Raw genomic sequence first — 23,603 nt, forward strand, 5'->3', positions numbered from 1 at the left:
TGCTCGGTGCGTTCATTTTATGTGCTTGAGCAGCATCATTGTCCTGATCAATGTTATTCTCCTTTTTTTTCTCCTGCCCTTTACATCAATCAATTGTTCACTTTATAACAGTTTATTCATTTGTCAATCTTACTCTTCACCACTCCATTTCGTACGTCCAGTGGGCAGCTGATATCTGCCAGATATCGGCTGACAGACATATGCTTTCACACCACTAAATCACCCCGAGGACACACACACACACACACACACACACACACACACACACACACACACACACACACACACACACACACACACACACACACACACGCACACACACACACACACACCAAGCTCAGCTAACAATAGCCCAAGGACATTGAAATGATCACATCTGTCTGTCCTTGTTTAGCTTTCTCTCATCCTCCCTCTTCTCCCACATTAAACATATACCTTAATGTAAATGCACACAACAGGGAACCAATTAAATAGGGAAACACACACATATGCACTCTTAACACGGCACAATTTTCCTGCCTTTGTCTGTTGCGCCTACTCATCCGTACAGACCCTCTCATTAATATTAAAATAAATAAATAGACATTAATACTCATGAATTATGCGTGTGGTGAGACTTAAACACACGTTGCTTCATTATGCAGGTCCGGTTGCGCACAGGTTGACAGACTGGCAGGAAATACATTTGAGAGACAGACAGAAAAAGAAAAAAACACAATATTTGCACACAGACGGCTTCAAAAACTGCAGAGAAAAAAACATACATGCAGTAATTAGAAGAAATAGAGCAGAGCAGACTTGATCTCAGACTGACTCAACGATGAGAAGGCGTCCACTTCACCAAGGCACTTAAGACTGATCAGCAGTGATAGGAAACACACACACACACACACACACACACACACACACACACAGAGTGGGACAGAGAGTCGCTTTTAGTGTGTACTTCCTCATTCTGCTCAGCGTTCAGACTCGCTTGGACACAAGGGTCAAGCGATTACTAAATGGTGCGTGTTCGTTCACACACAAACACACATGTTTTTAAATGAACTTACCGAAATGGAAACACACACACACACACACACACACAAACACACACACACACACACACACACACACACACACACACACACACACACACACACACACGATACCGCTTAAAGCATCAAACAAAGAAGTCCACACACACACAGAAAACTTCTGACTTTTTCTGTTCGCACTTGTACTTGTTGAAAAGGAGACTGCTCTTTCCATTCACCCCTTCATTCTTCCTCCCCTCCCTCCATCCTTCCTTCCTTTTCTATCTCACCCCCTCGACTTACATCTCTATATATAAAACCCTCCACGCTTTACTGTTCCTATCTCCTTCCATATCATTCTTTCTTTTCATCCTGTCTTCATCTTCTATGAGCGGCTTAATGCATTCACACCACCCCTTCATTTTCGCAGATGTTTTATTCATCAAAGCCAGTAGTCTTCAACTCCCCCCGCCCCCCGGCATCTTAGTTCGCTCCGCCCAACCACCCACCCACCCCATCACCCCCCTCCTCCACCCCAACACATGGGAGATCCCTGGAGGCCACTCCACTCCCAGTTGCTCCCCTCTTTTCCTTCCTCGCTAGGTCTCGCTCTCTTTTCTGGTGCTTTTTTTTTGTTTTTTGTCTACACCCCTTTAAGGGCTCTACAGATGTAGAGTTTAATGTATTTGATTCTAGAGTAGATTACAGCTTTAAATGGTTCTGAATTGCACTACAAACTCAATGTGGTTATCTATTCATTTGAGCGTGATGTAGTAAATGGATTTCTATTTATTAGTTCTTTACTTATTAACTTTTATTTGAACTTTGTATACCGTCTCCCTCATACACAGTCTCTCTCTTTCTTCACTGACTTTTCTCCACTCTTCTTCCATCTGGCGTCTTTGATATGTTTTTCAATGCTATTTGCTTGTCCGTGCCACTCTGTTTAAACTTTCTTTCATTTGGTTCCTTTTCTTCTTCTCCCTCCACTCCCCTCCCACTGCAGCCCTTTTATTTGACTCCGCTTTTGGTTATTTTCTCTTTCCAGTTTAGTCTCTTTCTAGTTTTTGTATTCTGTCATTTATTTCAATCTCCAACACATTTTTCTAGTCCCTTCTGTTCCTCTTTCCTATCCCCTCTCTGCTAAGTTTCCTTTCTGTATAGCTGTTTCATTTTCGCTTCTCTTCCATACAAGTCTCTTTTTTGCCTCAAAGACTCTCTACCCTCTTTTCCCTTCTGCTCCCTCTTTCCCAATTCTTGATGTGCTCTTTACCCCATTTTACACTTTCATCCGCCTCGACCTCCCTCACAATCCTCTTTTGCTTCTTTTGTAGTCGTTTTCAAAAGATCGGCTCTTAGATATTGATAAGAATTCACCTCCCACATTTATTTGATTCTTTTTAGCTCTCTCTATTCACCCTGCAGCCTTTCTTTCTTTCTTTCCTTCTCTCTTTATTCTTTTGCCACTCGTTGCATTTCCCTGCTCTCATTTTGTATTCCTATTTTTCAACTACAAGGTTGAATTTTTTCTTGCTTTAAATTCAAAACTTGGAATGTCCAATTTCAACCAATGCTCATCTTGCAATCAGAGTGCAAATCAGAATCTAAACATTTTCTTTTACTATCAAACATTTAGCAGTAATGTGAAGGAAAGTCTGAAAACACTCCACAGATTATCTGCCATCATATGATTGTTATAAGGGTCCGCAAACGGATATTTTACTTCCAATATGCAAAAGTATGCTTTCTTAGTTGCGCCTGATGGAACAAAAAGATTGGGCAACATACTTAAACTCTTTTTGTAGTTTTACAATTTTCTACAAAATACTATTGCCCATAAATAAAGTATTAATTGATTCATATACTTCACAGTCTTTCTGATCTAAGTTACCCTCATTGTTTATTATCTTTCAGGAGGAGTAGAGTCTCCTTTCTTAAATCCTGCATGCCTGGCTATTGGTTAAAGAGTTTCTGTGTGTCTGTACTTGATACCTCCTGCTCAACAGTACATTTACCTTCAGAATTACCTTCAGCAACTAGCCACTCGGCTGGGTGCGGGAGAAGATTGTGTTTCTTACTCGCTTCAACAAAGAGATTCCAGGCTCTTTCACTTTTGGGTGAGGTTCCCGTTTAATTAGAGTTTACAGATAATGATACGATATGATAGCACTTATCTTCCTGATCTCCCTTTAGTGTGTCTTGCTTGCGGTAAAGCCGTGTGATCTCCCCCGTCACCCATGCATCATTAGCCGTCTGTTGCACCTGTGCCCTATATACCAATTACCTGCCACACTAATCCACACTGCCACTCGTGGTCAACCTGAGGTAGGCTCCCAATTTATACAGATATAATATCCAGACCTAACTAATGGCTCCTACAACTACTGTTGTCTTAAGTAACATGTATGCTATTTATAATTCCACTAGCAAAAATTAGGCTGCAGCTCAGTTTCGGGAACACATCTCTAATACAGTGCACACTCAAAGTATTGCATTGCATTACTCTTCAAAGACTGTGTGTATGCATAAGTATCCACTGCGGCCAAAGTACCACAAGTACACTGATATTACAGGCACAGCATTTCACATGACATGCATATCTCCCATAAACATGCCAGAGGGGTCTGAGCTATACATTCTGCAACTTTTCTCCCAAAAACTAATTTAGTCTCCTCCCTCCTTCCTCTCACGCTGTTTGATGCATTGATCCCGCTCAACTCAGCAAGTCAGGTCCTGAAGTGTATTTTTTCACAAATTCCTCATATTTTTTCCTCCTACACAATCTGAGCTCATTCTAAACCTTAAAATCTAAGCTGTCTTGCTCTGAATGTTTGCACCACTTTTTTTTTCTCCACAAAGTAATTTACCCTCCTTGCGTGTCCTGCATGCTTGTTCGCTCTCTCTCTCTCTCTCTCTCTCTCTCTCTCTCTCTCTCTCTCTCTCTCTCTCTCTCACACACACACACACACACACACACACACACACACACACATTCACAAACACCACCACATCACTGTTTTTTAATTTCCCCAAAGTAATTTAGTATACCTCTCTTTTACTACTACTCACACACAAACACACACACACACACACACACACACACACACACACACACACACACACTTGGTTCTGTTACCTTTTCTTTTCCTCAGCTAATTTGGTGTCATTCTTACACACTCAACACACACACACACACACACACACACACACACACACACACACACACACACATTCATTCATTCATTTAATTAATTACCTTTTTTTTGCTTAACTTCATCTCTTGCGTGATCTTTCTTCACATAACATCCCATGCCATCTTTTACACTTTCACCTGAGCAGCGGTGAAAGTGTGAGCTGCCATGTGGAGAGCTGTGGCGGCCGCTGCAACTTATCAAGCTGCGGCCATTTTGATTCTGCAGTCGAAAGTTGGGGATGGTTTAGTTTAGTAACGGTTTAACTCTTGGCCAAATTGCAGCCAGAGAATACTCGCAGCCTATCAGTAGAGAGACTTGTGTCGTCTGTAGCATGTTGACATGTTACAAAGAATTGCTTCCCGCCTGAAACACGTGAACACGCCTCCTGGCCACAAAATGTAATTATTGCAGCAAGCCGCATATCGCTGCTGCCTGGCGTGTTTTGGGCGTTAGGAACTCACTCATCTATTTTAATCTCATCTACTCTGACTACTATTGCTGTCTTATCAACCAAGAGTGTCTCCAACCCTCACAGTGTGTCTTATCAATTCAAAAGGAATGACTTTCCATTACTTTCTCCTTTGTTTTTTTCTCTGCGAATGTCCTAACATTAAATTACTCAATTCTCGAGAAAGTACATTGTCATATTATTTTTGCTCCTGTGTTGTGATTATTTCTACAATAACTAGCTGTGTAATTGTTCGTAAACGCTGTGTTTATAATATATGCTATCAAGAAATGGCTGATTAAGTAATTCCTCAATCTACTCCTTCATTCTCAAATGACTTGTTTTTAGCTTTTGTTCAATAGAGAGCTTTGGTTAATTGCATTTGTCGAATGTATACGAATGTATACATAAATAAATAAATATAAATATATCATCAAAATCATGTAGCTTCTGCAAAGAAATATTAGTTCAACGGTGAACATAAAGCTTCAAAACATAAATTTTCTTGGTTTCACGTGGGAGTTGTAAATTAAGTACATAATTAGCTCAGATTAGATTAATAATTAGCTTTGATTTCACGGCTCAGTTCTGCCATTGGGCATGTGTTAAGTACGCTGAACATTATTTCTGCTTTATCACAGACTGCCGAGGTGTGCACCACGGGGAGAACAATAAACAATTATGCAGACTGATGAGTCAGATTTTAGTTGTTCTATTTTTGATGTACTTTTAAGTCTACTCACAACTCCCCTGTGGGTGATAACGCCAAACTCCGCCCCGTTCCAGTCAGTTCTTTATTCATGCCCCCTGTATACCACCTCTATACTTTCCAACTTATCTCCTCCTACTCTGCATTCATCACCCACCTCACTCCTTCTCCCCATACCCCAAGCTAATTCACCTCTCACTTCATTCTCTCCGTCTACCCGGTTCCTCCGTTCTCTCTGTCTTACACTAACCAAACTAATTTAGTCTCACAGACTTTACCTCAATCTCACCTCAATTTACTAAATGTCTGCATTCTCTCCTTCTCGGTGGCTCATTACTCTTTCCATTCCCTTCAGTTCCTAACTTTTAAACCGTCAACACCTTCTCCAAAAGGTTTAAACTTGCTAATACACTATAGCATTACTCTTCAAAAGCCTCACACAGTGTTAGCTACCTCAAGCTAATTTGCTCTGCATGTGTGATCTGTTTCCCTCCCTGTCTGCTGGATTAGATTTCTCAGTGTAACATGCATATCTGCTTTATCACATCCAAAACTAATCTCACCTCTGCCTACCACATTTCTTCCCCGTCTCTTTCTCTTGCTTCACACAACAAAGCAATATGATTTCTACCTGTGTCCTCTCTCCTCACGGCTCACCGTTTTATCTCCTCACAAACTAATTTAGTCTTCATCCGTGCTTCTCTCTCTCTCTGTCTCCCATCTCCTCTTTGCATCTCTTGGCTCTCCGAGGCGTATCCCTCATATTATATCTCACTGTAATCTGCATAGTGTACACCTCTCTTCATCACTTCTGAGTCTGTGTTCTTTCAGTTGGTAAAAAAACAATCAGACATCCTCTCTTTCTGTCTGCTGTTATCTCCGTCTTTAAGGTTGACTGTCCGCTGGGACCTTGTCTTTATACTACTGAGGTCTTTTTCTCTCTTTTTTTTCAGGTTTAATGACTGTTGCACATTCCCGTCAGCGCTGCAGGCTTTGCATGCTTTGCATGCTTCTAAAATAAATGAGCGCTCGAGGTTAGAAATATTTTAATTCTAATGAATAAAAGAGTGCAGATTGCAGCGCTTTGCCTGAGTTTAAGCAACTGTAGCTGCAGGAGGTGTGACTACAGCTTCCTTTCAATTGATAAACTCTAAAGTGAGGCACCCTGGAAATAGAGAGGTTTATTAGAGCAGCAGAAGCTAATTAATCCATATTTAATACAAATTGTTTCTTTTATCACTTGTCCAAAAACTATACTTAATTCACAGACTCATTTATGAATGAAATTACAAACATTTTCTTTTCAACAACAACAGGGTTCATAGAGGATATCTTCATACTTTTTAAAAATGGCAGCACAACAATATACTGGTGTAAGATAGAGAAACATTCAATGATGGGCTTATTTGTTTGCACTGTTAATATTACCAAGATATCGAAAGAGCCGTTCATTTGAGTTAACTCACAACTGATTTCAAAGCAGTTTGCCACATGACAAGAACACAATCAGACAACTAACTACTCACAGTACATGGAGATGTCTGTAGCTGTATTAATGTGGTAAAGCCTTCAATAGCGGACATTTCGTCATGTCACAGTAGCAAATATTAAAATTATCGAATTACAATTAGCTGCATTGGTTTCAGGGTTCTAGTATAAAAGAAACTTGAATTAACGTTATTAGTAACACCTGTGCTTCTCCTGCTACGGCAAGTGAGAAGGTCTTCTGCGAAAGAGGCCTGTGAGCAGAATCAGCAGATTAAAGCAGCACCGGTCAATTTATCTCAAAGTCAAGGTTTGATTGAATTCAATTCATGGATTTGAGGCCTTCAGAAGTTAAATAACACCAAATGGTTTTCACACTATAGCAACATTTGAACTTTAACTCTTGTTTTGTTACACAAAAGTGTTCCTCACAGATTCATTTAAACCACGGGCTAAGGTTGGCTATTCAGTACTCAGCTGAGCGATATATGACCCCTGCTGATGCAGTGTTTCACACTATTCTACATCTGTGGGGTTGGCACCATAAAGGTAGCGTTAACCCTTCTTCACAGCAGGGTTTATACCCCGTGGGTACAAAGTGGTTGTAACCCGCATTCAGTGTCAAACCTTTCTTATCCCAGGGTTAAACATGTAGTTTAGAGACGGGTTAGCCTGAGGTTACATTGTGAAGTTTTTGCTTTATTTTTTTTATTATATTTTGTTTTATACTTGATCTAACATACATTTTGTCTTAATTTATTTTAAATTTTACTGTATTTTATTTTTAATCTGGTAATGTATTCTATATACTTTCAAGGTTTTCCATTTGCTTTTATTATTGTTGGTTTTAATTTGTAGTAATTTGTAACTTGGTTATTAAAGAGTGCTCTACAGATTACTTATACATTTATTACAATTTTATATTATGCTCTATAGTTTTGATGAGGCACTTCCTTTAAGAAAAAAGAATCCCACCAGCTCACTAACAAACATTAACTTGAGCCAACAAGGCCTGACTTCACTCTCCAGGGGATTGGACGGACCGCTCATTTCACATTTTTATGATTTAAGCTGATGAAACTATTTTTTTCCATTTGGCTGGAGTAAAGAAACACCAAAGAAATTGCTTCACAAATCACACCTTACATGTCTATTGAAGGCTTCTGTTCTAGCTTCAGAAATATGTTTCACTCCGAAGAAAAATAAAGTTTCCAGTCTCGGTTTCCAGCTCCCGCCTGTGAGTGAAATCCATAGAGTTTCAGGGAAAAGCAATTCAAAGCCACAAAGAATGTATGAGAGGAAGGATGAAGGCAGGTAAGATGGAAAAATGAAGAAAAAAAATGAATGTGGTAGAGAGCAAACTTGGTTGGGAGATGTCTGGAGATTTCTGTGTGTTGCAGAATCAATTCGTCCCTGTTTATTGGTCCTCCTCCTCATCCTCATCCTCTTCCTCCCACTAGCCCTGGGCGTTGACAAGACACCACAACACCCGACGCCTACGCAAGGAAAGCAAAACACCGACTACCCAGAACCCATCTGATTTCCCTCACTCTATCCCTCAACTCTCATCCTACATCCCTCTCTCTCTCTCATTGCTCCCAGGTGTCTCTCGCCCCATTTTCCCCCTGAAGCCCTCCTTCCATGTTAGTCTCTGTGAATTCATCCGTCTCCCTCGCCTCTTCTCTGTCCTTTCCTTCATCTCTCATGCTCTGCTGTTTGCACTCTTTCCCTCTCCTGTCCCATCTTTAACTTTCTTTCTATTTTTTTCCACTGCCCTTCCTGTTCTCACAGATTTTCTGTCCTCCTTTACGACTTCTATTACCACTGATTTTATGTCCCTATCTTTCATCCTCTCTGTCTCCTCTGTCTCCGTCCTCGGGCCCTTACACATCTTGAGCGAACAGCAATCTTGCATGTTCATTGCATGTGCAAGATGGGTTCCATAAAATCTTTGTCGCACTGTATGACGTCTATTTTGAGGTTTGTGAATGTCTGGTGAATCGGAGTGGATAGAACTACATAAATGCAAGCAGACCCACACCATTGGTCATACAAGCTTTAGCAAATTTTCTGTTGTTTTTTTTCAACATAAAAGGTGGAGCTTCAACAACGTTCCAGCTAGTAATGTATTCTGAGTCATTTCATGTCATACTCCAGTGTTTCCCCTATATTCACAAGTATGAGCGCCACTGCTAACATTTCAAGCAATCATTAATATCCTCTACTTTTGTGTTGAGGCTTAACCCCTCCACCCACAGAGTACAGCAGAGGAGAGACTGGTGAAGTGAAGGTAATGTTGTTGGTACCGGTTACAAACCAGCTCGGTCTCAAACGACTCGCTAATGTGCTGATAGATTCTGTATTTTTGGCTGATCTACACCATCAATAATTTTTCTGGTGTTCTTCATCACTGTTTTGGAAGAAGGAAACAACAGGAGTAATGGATGAACCACGTTTAAAAAAAAGTGACACATTTTCTTTGAAGACAAGTTCTGTGCGGTGGAACCCCCGCCGTACCAAAGCAGTCAACCTACCCAACAAGTTTCTCTCTTGAATATCAACTTTTCACTGGTGTCGCCCAAAATCAAAAAGTGATTTCCTCTTTCTCTTCACATCACCTCACTCCCTACTTTCCGTCTTTCTCTCTATTTTCTCAAACTTTCCCGACTCCCTCCGTCTCTCTTTCACTTTCTTTCCATCATACTCTATTCTCTGTCTGTCTCTTGCCCTCCCACTCGCTCTCTGTCCCTTACTACCTCCAGTTCTCCTTTGCTTCTTTCCCCTCTCTCCCTTCATTCTTCTATCTCGCTGGAAAACACTCTGTATGTCTCATGAAAGAAAAATGTTGCTTCACTCCCCCAGCTCTCCTTTGATTCGAAATAAAAGACAATGTGAAATATCCCCCTGACACACACACTGACATTCATAGCATCTATCCTCTTCAGCAGTCTAGTCAATGGCTCGAAGACTGAGGCAATGCAGCAGTATGAAGGGGAGGCAGAGAGGGAGTGAAAGAGAGAGAGGGAATTAGTCGAGAGTTTGGGAAAGGTAAGAAAGAAAAAAATGTGTGTGTGTGTGTGTGTGTGTGTGTGTGTGTGTGTGTGTGTGTGTGTGTGTGTGTGTGTGTGTGTAAAAGTCACAGGTAGAGAGCTGAGTGGGGGGAGCTCTCCCAGGCGGCAGAGTGCGTGTTTTCATGTTGTTCAGTTCAACACGACAACAGAGTTAAAACAGAGAAGATCAAAAAAGAAGCCAACATGGGACATGAACAAAGACACAGACAGTCAGTTTTAGTTTACCAGTCTGGAGTTAAAGACTACACTAAGACATAACAAACACACAAACACACAAATAAACACACTACTCTCTGTCTTATCCATTAAATCAGTGGCGTTTCAAGCATTGCAGTTTAAACAGTACCAAATTATAGAGTACATATGAGGACCTGGTTTATGTTATGTATTGGGCAATCAGCATTTTCTGTAAAAGCCACAAATCAGGAGAACACCCTGCCTGAGGATGTGAGGAGCTGCAGCTTCATCAGCAATTTCAAAACCAACTTCAAAGGTCTGTTAAAAGCGACTCAGCTCTGTACTCACTGACATTGAATTCTATCTTACTTTATTGACTTGATTTTATCTGGCAAACATTTGGGATGTGCTATTGTGTAGTCTTGTGTGTTCTGTCTTGTATAACTTTATTCTCTTTTTTAACTTGTACTGTTGTTATTGTGTTCTCTTTGCTTTATCCTGAATTAGCTTAAAGCTATGATCTGGTTCAGTGCATCAAATCGAATGGATTGAGTTGAGTTTTAACTGTACACGGTCCAATTTAAATAAAATAAAATACATCAAACATTCTGTAGATTTGTCTTACAATTCATGACAGCATTATTTACACTTATAAGTAGGTCTTACGAGCTAATTGGACTCTTAACTACTGTTTTAATAAAGCAGGTGCACTGGAAAGTTAAATGAAACCAATAACATCAAGTTGGCTAAAAAGAGTGATCAAGATCAAGGACATTTCCAGTTAGATGTGGGTGATTTCTATTTCCAAAAATACTTTACTTACATAAAAGATGGATGAAAAAAGTTGGGTTTATTCTCCACTTGCTTTAAACAAATGTAAGTGAACATACTAGCACTACTATTCATAATCAACATGTCCATACCACCATCCCTACCTCACACAAACACACTTCATGTGTATCTTATAAGTGCAAAAACACACATATCCATAAAGAACCAACAAAATCAGCTAAATTGGAGCAATTTTCCATGACCTCACCTTTTGCCACAGCAGCACCAAGACATGCACGCTCCCTCACTACAGCACACAGCACTCACCAGTGTAGTCTTCACGGCAGATGCAGGTGTACCCTCCCTCTCTGCGGGCGCACACCCCTCCGTTCAGGCAGGGGTTGGAGTAACACAGGTTGATCTCCGTCTCGCAGTAATCACCCGTGAAGCCCACTGGGCAGCGGCAGCGCAGGCCTGCGATGGGGTGGATGGGCCGGAACAAGATGGAGGGCGAGGAGATGAAGGGGGCGGAGCTGTTGAAGCGCAGCACTGAGATGCACTTCATGTAGTTCTGGCACGGCTCACGCAGACACACGTTGTCGTCGAACGGGAGGACCTGGAGTGATGGGAGAGGAAAGATGTTGGAAGTCATTGTGAGGAATGTTATTGCTGTGTTGACATGTGAACGGTTATTGTTGTAGATGTTCCAGATGGCGTCCCAATTCAGATTAGCTTCTGTTACTCTAGTTTTCACTGCTCAGCATACTTTCTCAGTAAGGGCCTTTTTCATAATTCTGTCTGCCAAGCCGAAACACGCAATAATCTATTTCTACAACACACAGTCTGACTTATAAAAGAAGTAAAAGCACATGTGCAACTACTAACATTAATGTTGTCTCTTTTGGGCATTCCAGTAAGTCATTCAAACTGTGGTGGAGGAAATATTCAAATCAATAACTTAAGTAAAAGTAGTAAGTACTAATAGAAAATGTAAATATACCCATTATAATTAGTAAAATTCCTTCAATCAAAATACTACTTACAAAGTACATAAGTATTATTCCCAAAATGTAGTTAAAGTATCCAAGTAAAAGTGACCCGTGAGTGATATATAATCATAAATAAAAAATTTAGATTATTGATAACAATGCATCAATACAGTACATTTTTGGTGGAATCTGGTCACGAGGAGCTTGTTTTAACTACTTTATATACTCTTAGGTTTCAATCCATAACAGCACATTTTATTTTTATTAACGGATCCTTTGTAAGTAAAATCTGAAAAGTAACCAGGAACTTCAGCTGTCAGATAAAAGTAGCACAGTAAAGAGTGCAATGTTTCCCTCTTAAATGTAGGTAAGTGTAAGTATAAAGTAGCCTAAAATGGAAAGACTCAAGAGAGGTACAAATACCTTGAAATTGTACAATACATGAATAAATGTAGGCTACTTGGTTGCCAGGAAGAACTAGCCAACTAACCAATACAAGGGCCCAGAAATTGTAGCACCTCAGTTGACAGCAACCTTAATTAAGGTTATTGATTACACCAGTCCCTCCCTTTCTATGACATGTCAAAATGTCTACCATGAAAAGAAGTACATTTTATGCAGCAGGCACAGCTATGGCGAAGAAGAGAAGAGTGAAGAAGAAAGATTTAGAGTTGAGATTTGAGTGAAGCTCTATATAGTCGGTAGTGGGGGACGCATGTATTTAATGCAAATCATTTTTAGATGAAGAACATAATTTTGTTAACATTCAACAACAGCAACTTATCGCACGAAGCTAATGTTAATTACCCACAGAAACACCAACAAAGGGAAAATGTTAACAAATGAATTAACGCTAACCGCTAGCCTTTGTTTCATAAATTAAGGAGTTGTTCAAGTTAGACTAGCATGTAACATTAGTCACCTATTCAATGGTAGCTTATAACATGAATAGAAATGTTTCACCTTCTGAGAGACTGGAGACACCGAAGGAAACTGACTGGAGCAGAACAATACGAAAGTATTACTTAGCTGTTTGGTGTTGATTGATCATGTCAATGCTAAAATATCACAGTTACCTCGCTGACAAACTGACAGTCTTTGTCTTTTACTTATATAAATCTCTCTAGATATCGTCCTCTTACTGTCAAGCCGCCATAGTTCAGGTGAAAGAAGCTTCCTGATGAAAATATTGATACGCTCATCTTAGTTGATTAAAGGAGTTTTCTGCCCTGAGTTGCACCTCTCAGGCTGCAAAGTAGAGCCAGACCGATACTTTAAAGATCATAGCTTTCAAATCACTCCATATAGAAACTGCTCCACCCTCTGATAGGTGTTGGCACATAGACTCTAGGCATGGTAGCTTTTGGCATCCAGATTCTGACCTCACAGTGATCCATCGAAGATAGATGTTGAGATGTTTCACTCTGGATCAAGACATGGCAAAATAAGTCAAAACATAGTAATTTTAATTTTTTTTAAAGAGCGTGTCAAGATGACCTCCTTAATCTCATTTGATATAATGTGATTATTTGTTGGAGTTTGCTTATAGAATAAAGTCATTCTTGATAGATTACTCTTCCCTTTGTCTTGCCACATGTTGTCAGGTCAGAAACATCTCAGGTCTCAGTCATTATGAATTTGGATACTCTTAAAAACAGTTTTCCTGGAGAAGTGTAAAAGCCCTATCACACTAACACTACTGGTCTTCTTTTATTTCATCTTTTTTGTTTACTTGTATGCATTTATTCATTTGCCCTTATTCTGATTCATAGAAATGTTTGATTTCCAGAGGAACAGCTACTGTTTGCTGTTAAGGTCACTGGATCAGATGTACTCACAAGATTGTGTCTTCTTAGACAGTGAGAGGATATACTGTAGATTCGGTTGGTATATGTTCATGTGTGTTTGTGTGACAGTGCCTGTTGAGAAAAGGTTGTATGCCTGAAACTATCTCTTGACACTGATTTGCTCTCTCTTTTCCCTTCATAAATCTTTTCTCCTTTGTTTCACTTGTTCTTCTTTTTTATCAAAACATCTTTCTCTCTCTCTCTCTCTCTCTCTCTCTCTCTCTCTCTCTCTCTCTCTCTCATGCATGTACAGCGATGCTCTGAGGGGGTGTGCACGTGTATGTGATGTGCATGCTGTGTCCAGGTGTGTGTGATTTCATGCATGAAAACATTCAGCAGTCACATCAGCGTATTGCTGGATAAAGCCATATGTCTTGCGCTGGCGTGGCATCTGTATTCTATTATTATCAGTTCACATGCAATATGCCCAAGTGACTGTCTTGAGATGCATGTGTTTGCACAATGTGCCTTATTACATGTAACCCTGATTTCAAGCTTCTGCATGCGACTGACTTTTTTTTTCCATAGAATGTACAGTATGTATATTTTATGCAATGTGCCTGTAGTAGTAGATACACAAACACTAAACAATTAAAAATTCAGATTCTTATGTTTTGTATTTTGTAAATGGGAATTGACCTCCATCTGTGTTAGTGACGTCAGCCTCGGCCTGTTCAGGTACAGCTGTTCCTCCAGCGTCTCAGAAGGGAAGAAGAGTCCTCCGGGCAACGCAGCAGTGAAGCTGACATTCAGAATCCCTCCCGGTGCCGCGTCCAGGTCCGGCTGGATGTTGAAGATGAAAACGTCCTCGACAGGCACCGAGAGCACCGCTGACACGCCCTCCAGGAAGTTACCCAGCAGTGGTGACAGGAAGTGCTCCTGGGACATGTTCTGGAGGCGGACGGTGACGCTGCTGCCCAGCATGTCCTCGGTGATGATGAGAACGCGGAGAATGCACTGGGCTGAAATGCTGTGGACGCCATCTAGAAAATAAGAGAGCAGAGGGAGAAAAAGAAAAAGGTTAGTTGAATGAATGTGCTCATTCATGAGGTGTATAGAGGATGGACAAAAGGGTTAGGAGATGAAGGAGCAGGAGATAAAGAAAGATAACAACAGAGAGGGTTGGAAGACATGGAGTGATATATAGGTGTGAACAGGTGGAGGAGTAAGACGAGGGAGATGGATGAAGGGGGAGGCATGAGGGAGACGAGTTCGGGGCGACAGGGATAAACAGCAAAGAGCGGAGAGACGGAGGTAAAGAGATGGCGATAAATGACTGGGAGCCAGAGAGGAAGGATGACAAAGGGGAAGAGAAAAAGGTGAGGAGGTCACAACAATGTCAGGAGATATGCAGCTTAGACCGCTGTACATGACTCTGTCTCACTACATATGTTATCATGGATCGTACAAGCACATTCACATCTACACACATACAAATATAAGAGCAAAATAGGATCCAGGTTCATTTTCAAAACTGCTTTGTGAACATAACATTTCACAGTAAATGGGACTCATCATGGATAGAGAGTGGAGCTTCAACACGTAAAGACTATGATAATGGTCTAGGTGCCCCATGGACTCTTACTAGAATAATGAGCTGACTCTGTAGTATGTATGCATGTAATACATGATTGTGAGTCTGAGCTATTGTGGTATAACAACTCGTTGACAGTAAACTGGCATGCTGACTGTGATCATCACCCAATGTTAACCTGTCCTTTGGAAAATTTTAAATGATGAATTTAAAATAAATAAATGAAAGGAATTATTTTGCTGCTGAAGTGAACAACATTGTTTTACATATCATGTTAGAGACTTGTTTCACAGCTTGCACTACCAATAATGGACTATGCTGACTTTGTTCACCAGAATGCTTCTGAAACCGAACTCCGTTCCCTAAATATTATATATATATAACAGACTCAGCAGTATTTTAGTTTTTCTTCATTTAGTCATCAGCCATTTATCCAGTGGATAGTCATGATATGCGATTTATGGTATAAGACGGCATGATCATTTTCTGAAATCCAATTTAATTCTTTGATCTTATGTTCCAGTATGAGAGAGAAAACAGATCCTCTGAACTCTACACTTCCTTGTGAGCCAGTAAGTTGGTTTAAAGCATTGATTGAAATCGCCTCATAGAGACAGAGAGAGACAGAGAGGTGGTGAGGTAGCACAGAGTGCTCTTGTGTAGGACACATCAGCTCCCCCGTCTCCTCACATCCAGCTTTGGTTACAAACTCAACACAGCGCTCCTTTCCTCTGAAACCCGTCACTACTAAGAAATGAGCTCATATGAATCACAGCAGGTCACAACCCTCACAACAATACCTGTTTCAACAACTGACGCCAGACACATTTCATCTGCACTGGATACGAACACAATCCTGGCCTAGATGTGTTGTATATCGTAAAGCAATTTGGTGCGACAAGCCGGCTAATAAGCTGTAAAAGAATACAAATGCACATGACCACACCGGCATGAGGGGGCAATTTACTGCAGCGCCGTGGAGGTAAAACAGGGTGAACAATAAGACCGAGAAAATGAAAGCGTAAGAATGCCTCTCGTTGCAAAAAGGACATGGCAAGTGGTGAAAAGACAGAATGAGAAAGAAAACGAAAGAAAAGAGCACGGCAGCAATGAAGCGAGCGTGAGGGGTGAAAGAGAGAGAGGGAGGATGTTGACACACAGAGGCGACGGAGGGTGAAGGAGAGTGAAGGAGGTTTATTAAATACTGGAAGAAGCAAAGGAGACGATTGACGAGGACAAGAGAAGAGAAATGAGGAAGAAAACAAGGGTCTTTAACCAGGGATTCATGAAAAAAAAGCTCAGGCACTTATGGTAACTCACAATCAATAATAATTTACGACAGCTGTAAATAATTGATTGATTATCGATGTTCACTTCTTTCCCTTTGCCAATACTGTAAAACATAATTTGAGAGGTTATTGAATTGATTAAACGGTAAAAGTTGTTGAATATAAAGGAATATAAAGGAGTTTGAACAAAGTGAATTACATTTTTATTTAATCTAATTTGCCGTTGACATAAAGTGTCAAAAAGTAAGAAAGGAAGAACGCTAAATAAAATTAAAAGACATGAAAGGAAAGAGAGACACAATACAAATAAGTCATTTTAGAGAAGGGAGGACAAAATAAAAAAAGACAAGAGAGCAAGATGTAGACAGAAATATAAAGACAAAAACTATCAGCGAGAAAAACTGAATAAATAGAGAAAAAGATGGAGAGACAGAAGATATAGAGAGCGGTGGAGGGATGGGGGTTGGGTCGGGCGGCAGCTGGTTTGATTACCGGATTATGAGGAGACTCACTCCCTACTGACCTCTAACACACACTTACACTCACACACACACACACACACACACACTTACACTCACACACACACACACACACACACACACACACACACACACACACACACACACACACACACACACACACTAAAATCCAGAGCCCTTCGTAATAAATGAAGGGGGAGAGAGTGGCATCATGGAGGGACAGAGGAAAACTCCCACAAAAAAGCATCAGGGAACATATTAATAGAATCATTTGTAGAAAGAGATGGATACAAATTATCAACAGACAGACAGACAGACAGACACAGACAGACAGACAGACAGACAGACAGACAGACAGACAGACAGACAGACAGACAGATAGATAGATAGATAGATAGATAGATAGATAGATAGATAGATAGATAGAATAAAATAACAAATTAATTAATAATTAATTAAATGTCACCTCTTCTTCTGAGGCTAAAAGCCAGCTTTATTATCAGCTCTCTGGATCATGATGCAAAGACGCAGCAGTAATTGACGCTGAGCTCCCATTGTCATTGAAATGAGACAGGGATCTATGAAAATACCCCATAATCTGCTGTAGTAGGACCCAATCTCTCTCTCACACACACACACACATCCATTTAAGAATGCACCTATTCACTTATACCTACCATTGACAGAAAGCGTTAATCATCCCACAGATGCCTAACACCAACACTTTCCCTATAAACCTTAATTAGAAGACCAATACCACACCATACATTACGTTTTTAATAAACACACTTGGGACTTTTTTTTATCACATTGGCCAGTACACACTGAATTTGTACCCTAAGATGTTTTATTTCAGAAGGACAATAAACCACTCCACTCCACGGCAACACATTCTCACACTTTATTGCAATTGCTGAAAGACGGTGCTGTTTTTCTCAAATTTGCCTTCAACCAATCCCTCTGCACCAAGGTTATTTATTGTTTTGTTGACACACTGTTTTGTGTGCAATTGCCATGTTGGACTCCTGCAGACTGTGTGCCTAATTGTTTTCTGGTAAGAAAAAAGCACTACAATTCCCTCTGCAAGGCCCGCTGAACATTTTCCAACAAAGTCACGGGCTCTCAGGAATCCCCTCCGGTGGCCCACAGGGACAACAGTGACAATTCAAACTGGAATATATCACAACTCAACAAAAACATTTAACAGGCTAAAATGAAAAATGGTATAAGTATCGGGGCCTGACAGTTTATACCTTAACTGTGATTTTATCCGCCTTCTGGGGTATTCTCGCCCCAAGCAGCCATTCAGTTCTTTCAGTAAACCTTGCACACACACACACATAAAATATCTTCATTTGGTTTCCCTTCACGTCTACTGTCCAGCTAATTTGGCCAACCTGCATGAGTGCAGGACTTTTCACTCATCCCTCGACATATGAAGCCAATTGGAGGTTTGAAATAGAACAGAAAAACAACCATTCAAGCTAAAGGTCCATTTCAGCAATTATAACCACCAAAGTCTGTCCACTTCCTGTCAGCAGGTCAATAACTCATCCACCTCCTTCCATGAGATCAGCTACACATTTAACACAAGCACATGCTAATAACAGCTCTGCTGAAAACACGAAAGCCATAACCAATAAGTCTGCAAAAATATAAAGGCCATTTTCCAAAATTTCCGCAAGGTAGGTTTTAACTATTTTATTATAAGTTAGCCAACAGAGGATTGTCATTGCAGCAATGGAGTCTCAGGAAAAATCTGGCGTAACATGAAGCCTAATTATAATGTTTCCTGCTGTGTTAAAAAGCACATCTTTTTTTCCAAAAGCTCAATAAGAAAAAATTGCAAAAAAGTAAGAGTCTTAAAAACTGTAAGCAGGGATTCAAGTGTACAAGGACATAAGTCGCCTACTATCTTTTAAATCCTTACCAAAGCTTAGGGATTCTCAGGTGTCAATCCTTTTTATCAGACAATATATCACACCTGTAAAAGGGCCGATGCATCATTTTGGATACAAAGCCTTCATATCAAGAACTAAATCAAGAGACATCAGGTGTATCTCAGTGGATATAAAGACGTGGAGCAACTGTGAATTACTTTTCGAATCTTGGTGAGAGGTGAGTAAAGGTGATCTTGTCCACAACTTCCCAATAAGCCAGGAAGTCATAACTAATTCATCGCCCTTTCTCCATGGCACTCTGCTTTAGCGTGCATGGAAACAATAAAACATTAATAACTTCCAAACCCAAAACCCCACAAATGGAAGGTTATTTTAGCGTCTTTAGCACCACGGGAAAACAAAGCCTTTCGTAAATAACAACTCGGAGAGGAGCTTTCACGGTTCCTGTGGGCCTCGAGCCAACATTTCCTCCCTTTGTGTGTCCGCACATCAAAGACGGAGGAGAGCTCGAGGCTGGCGTGCATAAAGCCTCTAAGAATGAACAAACTGATCTGGAATCATCAGCGAGGTCCCATGGATGCGTGAACATCAGTACGCCCTGAGAGAGAGGCTGACCTCAGATCAGTGCTCCGGCTCTAAGATGCTTTGTGGGTACACGGTCCCCAGAGTTTCAAAGGGTTGAAGGAGTTCAGTGCTATCTCCCTGCGCCAGGTAGCCTGACTAATAGCGCACTCAAAGCTTCTTGAATGTCAGAGCATCCCGAGCTCGCTTCCTGGAAATCCAGACAGAAATAGTCTGCAAAGTAGCGCACAATAAGCCCACAGCTGGAGCTGAAAACAGCCCCAGAAACATATTAAAAGCTGCAATACAGGGCAGGAGGAGGGGTCACGAGGCAGAGCCCTGGCATTTTCCTTTAAGGAAGAAAGTCACAGAGCAAAGCAAGCAAAGGTTTGGAGATACTGCTCAGGTGGTTTGTGAAGACGTAAGAAAAAGCTCTATCACAGTCAAACAAACTTCATTCTTTTTCATTCTTGTTAAAAAATATTCCAAAACTTACAATTGCTTTGGAATTAAAATGGAACTAACTACAAAAAACACACTTTTACGGTTTTACAGTTACATTTTTTAAAGAATTTAAGACGTAAATGTTGAGGAAGCTGCTTGGTGTCCCAAATCTGTGTCCCAATTTGCAGTTCTTTTTCAAAATGACTAAATTGAGTATAAAAAAGGTCTATCAAGAAATGCGTTTAATGTGCTGTTCATGTAACCTTTTGCACCACAGTGAAAAACAGAAGTGCAAAATTAAAACACTTCAGATGTTGGAGGGACAGTTTGATGACGATAAAAAGGCATTGAATCTTTGAAAATCATTGTGCTTTCCCTTTCCAAAGTTTGATTGGCAGAGGTCTTCTATGGTTGCAGATTGGTGCACTTATTATATTATTTTCTGTTGGTACAAAATGATAAAGTAGCCGTATACTATCACAATTAGTGTGTAGGACATACAGTAGCCTGTTGGACTACATTAAGTATGGAAAGAGGACACACTTAAAGCTGGGCAGCTTGTCCTATCATTACATTCGGGCTGAATTAAATGATTGGACAGCAACAGATACCAGATACATTTTTTTCAGAGCATTTGAGTTATTTGCCGGATGTAACGAGAAATATAACAAAATAAAATAAAATTAACAACAAATTTGGTGTTTCAAGACGGTCTATCTATCGTATCAGCTACAACACATGTTTCAGATTCGGACTCTGAGAGACATTCGACTTGAGGCCTCAGAGGATGTGCAGTTCGCTGTAAAAGTAAAAGTAGCTCTTTAATCCATTCAGTTACAGCATTCAAATGTCTCCCGTGTTCAAATTCCTACCACTATGACTGTGGGAGGAAGACCTTGAATAACCACTGAGCAAGTTTTGCATTAATCACAGTTCATATCTTAACACTGGGGATTCTTGTCAATTTAAAATGTGTTTTGAATGAGGATCACTAGGCATGTATTTTCTTTTATTATTCATTGTGGCTCTGTGTAGCTCAGTCTGTAAAGGCTAACACTGCTGGGGTCAAAGGTTCAGATCGCTAACAATTCAGAAATTCACACATGGCCTTGACATTGTTTAAGAGCCTGACTTAAACTGTATGCACTCTTGGTACTATAAGGAGTTGGAATTTTTTTTTCTTAAACCCAAAAGGGAGATATATTTCAACTAGCATGCAAAAACCCCAAACAGTAAAATTGGATTTAGACAGCTCTATGTTGCTACTCTGAAACACACTAAAGACCGTCATGGTGCCTTCAGCCCATTAGCTCACAGTCCGTGCATCCACAATCACATGGTTTTAAATCCCATTTCACACTGTGTTGTCACACCCCTTTGTTTGGCCTTTTCCTGTTTCTCCTCTGTGTTCATCGTGCTCGAAAAGTCTATGTAAGATACATGAGCAGGTTGAATTTCCAAATCCTTGAGTAACTAAAAAGTGTGATGAGTGTTATGTTTTCAGCAGTGTAAGTTGCCCGCGGGTCAGGAAAAATAAATAGGTACAGCAGCCCCTGAACAAACGTTGCCCTTTTTAAACACACCTTTAAAAACCCGTTTCAGGTTGTTAACAGAGCACACAAAGAACCGTCTGATGCACAGTCACATGAAAATAACTCCTGGAGAGAATGTGAAAGGATGAACAGCTAAAATGGCACTTCATAGAAATAAGTACAAATAAGTGAATAAATGGATAGCTGCAGAGAGGTGCAGGCCATACATTAATGCCTGTAAAACAACACAAGCGTTAACAATATTGTGTATGCATCATTGCAAAGCACACACGCACGCACACACACACACACACGACCCAGGCCCATCTGATTTCTGTGCTCAGTTTGTTTTTTAAAGCCTTTCTACCCCTGAGGTCTGGGCACTCATTATACTCAGTGCAAAGGAGAGCAGAGTAAAAAAAGCAACACACACACACACACACACACACACACACACACACACACACACACACACACACAGCAACCGGAGCAACATAATGGTTTAAACCACTCTTTTACAGAAGCACTAATCCTTTACGTAAAACCAGATAGCTTGCACACACACACTGAACACAAAAAGCATTCTCTCATCCAAAGACTCGTATCACATTTAAACACACCCTCATGTCTATTGTACGGATAAATAACACAAATCCACACTCTGACCTCTTTGACATACAGACGTGACATCTGTTTGCAGCTGTTTGTAGCTACAGCTATCATCCTCCATCTTGCATCTTTTTGTCTTTGTTTGTACTGTGCTGCTGCTGATGCTTTGAGTATTTTCTCTCAAATGTACAACCACAGGGACATTACGTTTGTAAGGGGGAAAAAAGCAGAGCCACACTTGCATAAAAATAAATGCTTTTGGCCCAAAGGCGCTGTACACCGGGCTCCACCTTTTCTGTGGTAGTTGTTTTTCAGTTAAATAATTTGGTATTTTGGGGCATTACATTGTGAGATGAACATTCTCTCTGGTAAATCATTCACACTCCAGGACCTGAGGCAGGATGTGTAGAAGTTTTCATCGCTCCGATCACTGTGAGGGTGCCTGAAAAGATCCCAAATCTAATCTATTTTCTATACAATTGTTCTTGTGGGGCAGCGTAATAGTGAGGCAGTAACGTAAAGTAAGGCAAACCATTGTTTCCATGTTAGAGGACGTTCGGGCCCAATTCAAAACAATACAAGACAAGACAAGGAAAGAGAGCTGATCTGAAAGGTACCAAAGATCCGTCAGATCCAAAAAGATCTGAAGGTAATTAGACCTGACCCTAAATGTGGTCGACCTGAGCTGACCTAAAGAGAGACAGAACATCAGCAGCAGCACTTAACTACCATTTAACATCAGCAGCAGATAAAAAGAATAGTGAGACACTCTCATTGAAAAAGAAAGTGGTAATGGGGATTACAATGCACCACCTTGTCAAAGCTGATTGAGTCACTATGATTGACCTGACCAGCGAGTTTTTTTAGTGTTGCAGTGCTGTACAGCCTAAAACAGCAATCCAACTAACTTCATCAGTTCAATACTTTCCAGCTTCTCTCTCTCTCTCTCTCTCTCTCTCTCTCTCTCTCTCCCTCTCCCTCTCTCTCTCTCTGTCAGTGGTGATCCTGTTTGTTTACAGTAATCATGTTAATGTTGTAAAGCTAATGCGGTAATGATTTATTGATGACACAACGCTAAACATAGCAGGGAAGTTCCAGTCTGTTGACGATCTCTCCTCGTGTTCCTACATTGTGCCTCTCAGTCCTCCCTGGTGGCTGATTTGGACTGAACCCATTTTCATTTAGCTTCAGACCATCACTACAACAAATCACTAAAATGCTATGAACACTTATATTTCCATTTGCCATTCAGCATCTGGCTCTTTGATGTCTGAAAGGTTAGGAGACCTGGCGTTTGGGTAATAAACGCTGTTTGTACGTGTTTTTTTTTATCTCTTTAGATTACTGTAAATCAATTGTTATTACTGTGGCATGATAAAATAACTTTTGCCTGCAGATAAAGTTTTGTTGAGTCACGATCAAATGTCCTCAAGTCGTAGGCTTTTTTGAGAAATAAAGATAAAAAAGGACTTTGATTTTTATTAAATGTGAATAATGTCCTAATGTCTTAATGACTAATTGCATGAGTGTGTTGCAGAAGCAGT

The 23,603-nt window shown here is 40.5% G+C and overlaps 1 protein-coding gene across 1 annotated transcript in view; it reads right to left on the minus strand.

Moving 5' to 3' along the window:
* Window positions 1-23,603, minus strand: part of celsr3 (cadherin, EGF LAG seven-pass G-type receptor 3) — a 107,457-nt gene that overhangs the window by 69,061 nt on the left and 14,793 nt on the right. Inside the window, exons 2-3 of the mRNA XM_068732775.1 lie at window positions 14,350-14,693; window positions 11,202-11,490 (exon numbers count right to left, since the gene is read on the minus strand). Of these exons, the coding sequence (XP_068588876.1) occupies window positions 11,202-11,490; window positions 14,350-14,693 (633 nt within the window). The remainder of the gene's footprint in view (window positions 1-11,201; window positions 11,491-14,349; window positions 14,694-23,603) is intronic.

The sequence above is a fragment of the Cebidichthys violaceus genome, unplaced genomic scaffold (assembly GCF_023349555.1).
Source record: "Cebidichthys violaceus isolate CVI_PGR_0920_01 unplaced genomic scaffold, fCebVio1.0.p SCAF_6, whole genome shotgun sequence".
In the NCBI taxonomy this organism is placed as follows: domain Eukaryota; kingdom Metazoa; phylum Chordata; class Actinopteri; order Perciformes; family Stichaeidae; genus Cebidichthys; species Cebidichthys violaceus.